At 38.8% G+C, this 9,711-nt stretch overlaps 1 protein-coding gene across 2 annotated transcripts in view; it reads left to right on the plus strand.

The window, feature by feature from the left end:
• inpp4aa (inositol polyphosphate-4-phosphatase type I Aa) overlaps positions 1-6,081 on the plus strand; it is a 16,697-nt gene extending 10,616 nt beyond the window's left edge. The window contains exons 14-24 of one of the 2 annotated variants that reach the window (XM_035676697.1): positions 526-807; positions 895-1,042; positions 1,193-1,387; positions 1,524-1,556; positions 1,862-2,034; positions 2,199-2,322; positions 2,945-3,212; positions 3,331-3,428; positions 3,512-3,624; positions 3,718-3,872; positions 3,980-6,081. In XM_035676697.1, the coding sequence (XP_035532590.1) occupies positions 526-807; positions 895-1,042; positions 1,193-1,387; positions 1,524-1,556; positions 1,862-2,034; positions 2,199-2,322; positions 2,945-3,212; positions 3,331-3,428; positions 3,512-3,624; positions 3,718-3,872; positions 3,980-4,112 (1,722 nt within the window). In that variant the 3' untranslated portion in view covers positions 4,113-6,081. The remainder of the gene's footprint in view (positions 1-525; positions 808-894; positions 1,043-1,192; positions 1,388-1,523; positions 1,557-1,861; positions 2,035-2,198; positions 2,323-2,944; positions 3,213-3,330; positions 3,429-3,511; positions 3,625-3,717; positions 3,873-3,979) is intronic. The other variant, XM_035676698.1, reaches the window with a different exon arrangement.
• Positions 6,082-9,711: the final 3,630 nt, after the last annotated feature.

Here is a 9,711-nt window from a genome sequence, read left to right on the forward strand (position 1 = left end):
TATTCATTATGAAGGAGCGGTTCCTCTTCAGGGGAGTCTACCATGTTCAACCACCATGTTTCTACAGTAGCCCAGAACGGACAAACAAACACTGGCTCTAGAAAGGGCCTTTAGCATTTTTCGTGACTTTCATGGCCACCATAGTTTCTCCTTTATTTTTTAAAATAAATTTAAATTGGTAATAATGGCTTTTTGGTCCCACTGATTATGTTTAATTGTTGTTGTTGCAGCAGTGAGATATACAGGTATACAGTAATAGACCATAAAAATAGACACAATTACATGGTCAGTTGTTTTATGCTTTTTAAAAAAAGACATTTTGCCAAACTAACACAATGGGAAAAAGAGAAAAGGTCCAAAAAGCATCACAAGCCTTTTCTCCCTCATTTTTAATCTCATGGTTTATAAACTTTAAAGAGCATTTTTTTTTTGCCCCAAGTCCGTGATAATTTCATGCTTACAGTATAACCACATTTTTCCACTTTCTCCCCGGCCTCTCTCTGGCTTCTCTCCGTCCTCCGGCAGACTCGGCAGTTGGTGACTGTGTGCGACTCCAAGTTGCTGTCCTCAGCCATCCTCGCTCTGGCAGCCGCCCGCCCAGAGTTCACTCAGCAAGGCACCCCATCCCCATCCTCCTCCTCCCTCTCCCCCTCCTCTTGTTCCCCATCGCGCTCCCCTTCCCGCCACCCGACCTCTCCATCTCGTGCTGCCACCTCGCCTTCTCGTCATGCAACTCCTCCGGAGGGCAGCGAAGGGAGTAAAAACAAGCGCACCTCCTTTCAGGCAGATCTGCACGAGGATGAGTGGGTAAGAGAAGAGTGCATTAATGAATTTAATGTGTGTTTATGTGGTTTTTATGGTAACTCCATTTATAATGTGTGTGTTTGTGTGCAGGAGAAGGTTTGGCTAAATGTTGATAAGAGCCTGGAGTGTGTGATCCAGAGGGTGGACAGGCTGCTGCAGAAAGACAAACTCCAGAGCGACAGTAGCTCTGAGGATGTATTCCTGCTCGCCACCGAGGAGCCGAGTAATGCTAAGAAAGGTATACACACACACACACAAACACACACAAACAGAAGCTTTTTGGCTGTGTGGTCTGTAAAAGAGGCACAATCATTCACCAATGTATTGATTGAGCTCATTGCTGAGTACAAAGATCAGAAGGGTAATACGAATGTGTCACTCTCATGAGGTATTCATAGTAACCAAGAAGCTTTCTGGATACATCCTGAACATAAAGACACGGATTTACCATCATCATCTTCACTGCAGCCATCATGTCATCCTCTATTATCATCACCATCTTCGCATCAAAATCATCAACCATCATCATCATCATTCTCTCGCCAGACTCCTGCATGCCTTTCATATCCTATTGATCACATCTGTAGGTTTATTCTTGTTCATCATGTTACCTGCCTCAGTGTTGCTGGATGTTTACAATCTGCAATATAATGTTGAGTTACAAGCAGAAGTTGAATTAAGTCCTCATCTAAACATCCTTTACTTTCTCTCACTCGTAGATAGCAGCCCAGAGGTAGAAAAGACATCCCCAGGTGAGAACAGTGTTTCCTTAACAAATGATTCCATGTGCGAAGATACATGTATTCCTGCCATTTGATTATTGTTTGAAATGTTAAAATACAGCATTGTTTTTTGTATTAGTTACATGTAAAACATTTTTCAGAATAGGACCAACTGTACTTTTTCTTTTTTGTAAAAGATCTTTCAACCAAAACTGTTTCAAACCAGAATTTGAAATATTTTTTTTAATTCAAGGATATCTGCAAAATATCATTACCACAAATGTGAGATTATACCCTGTGTGTGTGTATAATGTGTTTAACCTGTGTGTCTGCAGGTGAGTGGAGCGACGCTCTGTACCCTCTCCTCACCACGCTGACTGACTGTGCGTCTCTAATGAGCGACAAAGCCAAGAAAGCCATGGTGTTTCTGCTGATGCAGGACAGCGCCCCCACCATCGCCATGAGCCTCACCCTGCAGTACCGACGCGATGTTGTCTTCTGCCAGACGGTCCGTCAATTTCTACCTCCCCCTTCTAGCTATTCTGTCTTATTATGTAGTTTAGAATAATTACATGTCATTATACAGGGTGCGTAACATGATTGATAAGATAGATAAGATATGGTAATTAAAAACGGTCATCGCTGTACTGATATGAGCTGTGCTGTTTGCAGTTGACGGCGCTGATCTGTGGCTTCATTATCAAGCTGAGGAACTCTCTCTGTGACTCAGGCTTCCTCAGGCAGCTACACACCATTGGCTTACTGGTGCAGTATGAGGGCCTGCTCAGCACCTACGGTAACTTGTGTGTGAGGATGTGTGTCAGAGTGTTTGTGTGCGTGTGTGCTTTATTTGGGCATTCATCATCACAAAGAAAATAGAAAGCCTAAGCCTAAATCTAGACAGTCTGATTTACCCTAAATCCTGTCAGGGAACATGTTTTTTGTGCACAATTTCAAGTAATGACCACTTAAACGTGATAATTTAAATAAACCATGTTGCTGGTGCACCTTCCATATGAAAAGGCTATCACTGAATGAAACTGAATCAAAATGATCTGGATTGCAGATTTGTTTAAGATTGAGAGGACATTGCAATGGCCCAAAGATTTTTTTATGCCTACACAGATCAGGAGTTCAAGGTTCTTTTTTATTGTCAATGATTTGGTGCTATTGGTGCTGCATTAAAACCTTCCTTAGCCCTGTTCAGCATTTTTGAGATATCCTGCCAGTTCAAACAAGCAAACATAAAGGAACAAAACTGTAACATCTGTAGTTTAGGTACTGCTGTCAGTGTTGTTTGTGTTACTTGTAGAGGATATTGTTATAAATTTGGGTTGTGAAAACTGACCTGTTATCTCAGATATCTGGATGAATTATTATTGCCACGAACCTCTGTGATGACTCCTTGTTTCTTGAAGGTGAGGAGCTGGCCATGCTGGAGGACATGAGTGTCGGAGTGATGGACCTGAGAAATGTCACCTTTAAAGTTACCCAGGCAACTTCAGGTTTCGCCCCGGACATGCTGCCGGTGATCACAGGAAACAGGAACGGCTTCAACGTCAGGGTTCCGATGCCCGGGGTGATGTTCGATACGTTGCCACGAGAGATCCAGAACGGGATGCTGCTGCGTGTGCAGCCCGTTCTGTTCAACGTGGGGATCAACGAACAGCAGACGCTGGCTGAGAAGTGAGTCGCTGAGATAAGATAAGACAGGAAAGGTTGAGGGCAATTTTTAGATCTAATTATTGTAGAATTATTACAGGACAAGTGAAGATTTTAACTCAAATATCTGACGTGTGTCCAGGTTTGGAGACACGTCACTACAAGAGGTGATCAACATGGAGAGCATGACACGCCTCAGCTCATACTACGACCAGTTTAAAGAAGTCCTGCCAGAAGACTGTGAGTTTACATACTTTAATCAGAAGGGAAAATGCGTGTCTTCATATTTAACTCACCTCATCGTTCCTCTGCTCTATCCTCAGGCCTGCCTCGCTCCCGCAGTACCACCAGTCTGCCCGAGCTGCTTAAACTGCTGAGCCAGAATGTGAATGCCAAGAAAAGCAAGAACGTGGAGATTTTGTGGCAAGCAGCCGAGGTAGACTTGCTCCCCGTGTCTTCTCTGTGCAGCCCCCTCCAAATTTAAAAACCCTGTCTTTCTCTTCTAATCTCTTTCTCTGAATCCCTAAAGGCATGTCGCCGCCTGAACGGAGTGCGTTTCACCAGCTGTAAGAGCGCCAAGGACCGTACAGCCATGTCTCTGACCCTGGAGCAGTGTCAGATCTTGCAGCAGGAGCACGCCCTCGCCCCACAGGTCTTCTACCAGGCCTTGGACTGTATGCGCAGGTCAGCTAATGATGAAGAAAGTCATAAATCTCACAGATATTTATTACCCCTGCATCAGAAGCATATTGGATGAAAATGAATAATTTATAGCTTCTGTTTCTCCACAGTGAGGGCTGCAGGAGAGAGAACACCATGAAGAATGTGGGATGTCGTAAATACGCCTTTAACTCTCTCCAGCTCAAGGCCTTCCCCAAACAGTATCGCCCCCCAGAGGGGACGTATGGGAAGGTTGAGACCTAAGCGGACTTCTCTAACTGGAGGAAACCAAAAGACTGAAGGGGATAATGATGATAGCACCACACAAAGAAAAATACCAACACAAACTGGAACAACAGCCCTTTGTTTTGTGCTTAGTCACTGTTAAGATGATAAATGTCCAAGTGCCAGTGCTACTCTAGTTTGTTTTATAGCAGTTCCCCCTCTCCTTTAGCGTTACTAGAATCACACACTTTGCACGGCCACGTCACAGCCAAAAACATTAAAGATATTGCTTTCTGTCTTACATCGTAGCCAGTGTGCAGAAAACACTGTTGTACCAGTTGTAGCATCAGGAAGTGTACAACTGAGTTATTTAACTTGTGTCCTTAGAAATAAGATGTGTGCAAAAGTCTCTAGAAAGATGATGTGGGACACATATTTATCGTTGTCATTTTGTGCTTTCATTTGATTTTATCAGTTTGTCCGTTAAAAGTTAAGGCTGTCACCGTTTACTGCTTACTGTCAACAAATTCCTTACAAAGACCAAAAACAACAACAAATGAATCCTTCTAACAAGTATTGTCTGTGTAGCCAAAACTTTTTGTGTCATATTCTGGTCATAAAGCTAGAAACACATCAGTGAACCACACTGTTGCACTGGCTGACATGTTCCTTCATTAAAAAAAATAAAAAATAAAAGTATATATTTTAAGGATATGTGTTCAGGAGGAACAAATGTGCTTGGGGCTGAAAATCTGAAAATGCTGAGAAACAGGCACATTGTTGTTTTCGGTCTTTTCATGGGATTTGTTGACAATAAGCAATAACAAATAATAATGCAACCTTATCCTTTAAGGCTACACTAGGCAAAATATTACTTACTGATTTTTTTTTAAAGTCTGGTCAGTTCTCCTAAAAGAGATCACGAATTTAAACTAATGGTAACAGCAGCAGCAAGTGTTTGATTGTGCTGTTGGAGATTACAAAATGTGAAAAGATTTCCTAAAAAATGTTCCTTGAAAATATGTTTTTAAGAATATTACTGTATATGTCGCTGCCATTTGGAGCCGCCTACATGTGACATTGCCTAGTGTAGCTCTGATTAGACCATCAGGTTTGTCAGAGTCTTTGGCTGTTAACATATTTCTCTGGACCTAAACTGCACTGCAGAATAACAGCTGTTAAAGTCAAAGCACTTACTTTGTTGTCTTGTTCCCTCCCACTGTCTCTCCTTCTTCGATCACATCAATATACAACATATCACTCTCTACAACAAGCACAGGTCTTTAAAAAGTACATATCTGGCATTTGTATTACAGTGATGTCTCATATAATGTGATTTCTGTTGTTCTTCAGTGGTTCACAAACCGTGGACTTCAGAAGTGCTGCATCACATTATTCTATAACTCCAACATATGTACAGATGTTTAAGACATTTCTGCAGGTTATATGCAGCACTGTAGTGGTTCGATCTAACCCTTCAGACGTGGGTTTTTATTTATGAAAAGCGCGTGTTCTTGGTTTTACAGCACTCAGTTGAATTATGCAGAACTTTGTGATCGAAATTGCATTAAAACTTGATTCATTTAAACTGCATGAAGAAAACCCCACTGCTTTACACTATTGCAATTATATACTGTTGCAATTGAGAGTAACCATGAGCACTTGACAGATGTTTTCTAGCCGGAAGTGAAATAATGCATATTGCATTATTCTACTGACCATCAACAACACCTCTTCTGTTGTCAGTTTACCAGCTCCAATGTACCTTATTGTACAAAACTTACAGAGACAGTGGATTTTATTTTGAAAATGTTATTTTGCTTACAGGTATTTATGTTGATATGGCTGTTGTTGCCAAATGCTGTTATAGTTTTATCCATTGTTATTTAGTAAGTTATGACCTTGTTCTGATCAGTTGTACATGGACAGGGGAGTTTTGGAGATGCCTGCACCCCCACAGAGGTATGACACGGACCTGGATAATGAATAAAGGCTGGTTAATGCCAAATGAGTGTGGATGAGTACATTATATGAGGCATCATGGTTGGTCTAAATGTTTGTCTAATCAGAGAGCAAAGAACATACATTGTTACAGTGTTAAATATATAGGGAAGAGAGGATGAGGCTAAATCTAAAGATAAGAACATTGAGGGCGTATTGGGAGCAAGGATACACAGAAAGCTGCTGTGGAATATTTAAAGGATATAAGATAAAGTCTTTATTGTCATTTTCACAGTATATATACAGCATTTACAGCATTTTACATACATGAAATGAAACTGTTGTCCTCTGCATTTATGAACCCATACCTATTATACATACAATAAATATACATTAAGCAGTGGGCAGCTGTGGGCGCCCGGGGAGCAGTTGGTTGTTAGGTGCTTGCTGCAAGGGCAGTGCCACAGGACCGGCGACACAGGCCCTCATTACCAGCTACAGTCCACACTCCATACTGTGGTCTGTGGACTCGAATATAGGATTAATATTATAGGGGTAACTCTATATATGGATTTAATTATTATTAAACTACTGTTATTAATAACAACTGTATATTTTTATTTTTGTTATTTTAAATTTACTGTGAGCATGTAAAGTAGCCTCTCATATACAAATAACTCATGAGATACATACCTCCGGTACAGTAGGTGAGCGGTGCTGATCCACCCCATATAAACCGGAAGTATGGAAGAAGAGAGGAACGAAGAAGCCTCTTCGGAGTAACGTGTGGGAAAAATTTGCACGCTAAATAAAGATGTGTATTCTGTGGAGAATAAATTTTCGTGGAATAAGGCGATACTGTATTAAACGCATCTCTTATAATTCCAAGTGTTCGATTTGCGGGCGCGTACTCCTCTACGCTGTTAGAGTTCGACTTTCTGCATATGGTGTTTTGGTAGCGCTTATGTCTTAACAAAAAAAAATATATGCTATCGTTAGAAGGGGCCAAAACATTAAAAACAAATGTACCCATAAATACTCTCCTAAACGGAAATGCCAGGTTTTATTTTTTGCAACTATATCTAATATCACCACAGTCTTTCCTCCGCATTCTGTTATGAAGATAGAAAATGACCTCTGCTGGGAATGACAAAATAGAGACAACCACAAGGTGCTCCATCAAAATGAGATCCCTAGAAAAAATAGTTTTCAATGTCTGGTGCACTAATCCGATGTTCTGCAGCGAACTGTCGTTGCATTGGGTTTAAATTATCTCTTCCTAGTGTATAGCTGTGGATGAGGACAAGACCTGCGCGTTTCACGGAGTACGAGGAAACAGACGCTGAGCGAAGGGAGACATTATAAAAATAAACATGAGCGAGAAACACATTAGATTATCAAGACAAAGCTTGTTCCTACAATCTTCGTGCTGACCGGATGAGTATAACGTTAAAAAAAATTATATGCAACCAGGTTGGCTTCTTTAATTTTTTTTTTTGCTTGGTGACTTGGACCTGATTTCTATATATTACTCGATTTTTAACAGGGGTGTTTCACAAGTCTGGTGAGACTGCTGCCACTGGACTCTGCGGAGCGTCTTAGAGTAGGGAAACCGGGTCTCTAAAATAACATATGATACAGATAATGATCTCTCTCTCTGACCGCTGCAGAGCGAATCAAACAGTGAGAGTTAAGCGGCAGTTGCGAGCAGCGCTCAGTATATATATAAAAATGGAGAAGCTATAAAATGGTAATGAAGATATGCCTTTTAACATTAGCTATGGGTCAGTAACAATAGAGCTATCACAAAAAAGATATAACAAAAGCCTACCGAGCAACAATAAACATTAAACAAAAGAAGGGGCACGGGATAAAGGGTTCCACAGGTTTTGGGGAAAAAAACCCAAGGGGGGCTTTTCCTTTTCTGTTAAACCCATTTTTTACCGCAAAGAACCCCTGTCCAAGGAGGAAAAAAAAAGCTGTTTTTTTTTTTGAGGGGCCTTGGGGTTGCTTTAAAATACTTGAAGATTTGGCCCTGAATTGTACCCCTATAAAAAAGAAAAAAGCCAGCCTCATTTTATTTTCAAAAAAAAAAAGCCCCAAAAAAAAAAGATTGAAACAAAATCTTAAAAGTGGAACGAAAAGAAGGAGGGAAAAACCCCAAAACACTAACCGGATTATTTTGGGGGGCTCGGGTCTTGGTCTTTTCCAATTATTTTCCCAAAGATACAGGGCCATTTGGTGCACCCCATATAAGGGAAGGAACATAAAAAAGGGCTGGCATTTTTTTTTTTAAAAACAAGGCTTGGGCAAAAAAAAGAAAAAAAACCCCGCTTCAAGTTTTGATTTTGTTGCTCCTGACTTGTGGTTGATAATAGGGTTTTTGTTGTGTTATCTTTACCAAAAAAAAAAAAAAAAACTTGCTTTGGGCCATGGGGGTTTGAACGAGGAAGGGGACGGCGTTTAATTTTTGCATTGAAAACATGGGAAACAAAAAAATAAAAAAGGGGAATTGCCAAATTTTTCATCCAATTTTCGCTGCCCTTTATGAGTTTGCAAAAAAGTATTGATTTGCTGGCCTTTTTTCTGAGGCTTTGGAAAAAAAAGAACCAAAAAAAGTGGTTTTTTTTTTTTGTTTTGGTTTTAACTTTTTGAAAAAAAAACTTTTTTGGGAAAGCAAATTTCTTGTAGGAAAAAAGAAAAGATTTAGAACAAGCCAAAAAAAAAAAAAAGGAAAAAGTAATCCCCATTAAAAAAAAAAAAGAAAAAAAGTTTGAGGGGGGCAAAATTTTAATTTTCACAATCAAAAGGAACCATATACAAAAAAAAAAAATAAAATCAAGAAAATCAAAAAGCAAATGGGGCACAAAATTTCGTTAAACTTTGGAATGGAAAAATTTTAAGTCCCCTCTCCTAAAAAAAAAAAAAACTGTTGTTTAAATGGGTTAAAAAAGTAATTGTTTAAAAAAAAAGAACTAAAAAAAAAAAAAAAAAAAACTTTTTGCCAAACTTTTGCCTTTAAAAAAAAAAAAAAAAGGTACAATTTTTTTTTAAAGTGATTTAAAATTTTTTTTCCAAGAACTCTATTAATTAAAAAAAAAGAGTTCCCCAAAAGTTTGGCCCCCAAAACCCCAATCCAAAAAAAATTTTTCCACAAAAAAAAAACTGGCATAAAAAAAAAAATTGGCAAATTTTTTCCTTTGGGTTTTTTTTTGAAGGTTTTTTTTCTAATTTTTGTTCTTTTTTCCTTTGCTTTTATATGGGCCGTTTTTTTTTTTTTTTGGCTAAAAATTTTATTTTGCTCTGCAATACTGCTACTGTAAGGAGGAAAAAGAAAAAGGGACCTGAATGGGCTTTTGCTTTGTGTTTTCAAGTTTCAGAACTCAAAAAAAAAAAACTATTTAAAAAAGGAAAAAAGGGTTTTTAAGAATAAGAAAAATAAAAAAATTAATTAAAAAATGTCCAAATAAATAAAAAATTTTTAAAAGCAAAAGAATTTGATTATTGATAAATTTGATTTTTAAACAAATTAAATAAAGACTAAAGTTTTAAAAAAAAAACCCAAAAATTTAAAATAAAAAAACAATTTTTTAAGGAAAAATAAAATTTTTAGGGCTAAAAAAAAGGTCAGGGGGACCCAGGTCATTTTACCAACAATTTGGTTTTTTTAACCCACCCTTAATTTTAGATATAATCA

The sequence above is a fragment of the Morone saxatilis genome, unplaced genomic scaffold (assembly GCF_004916995.1).
Source record: "Morone saxatilis isolate NCDOM2014 unplaced genomic scaffold, NCSU_SB_2.0 Contig5, whole genome shotgun sequence".
Lineage (NCBI taxonomy): Eukaryota > Metazoa > Chordata > Actinopteri > Moronidae > Morone > Morone saxatilis.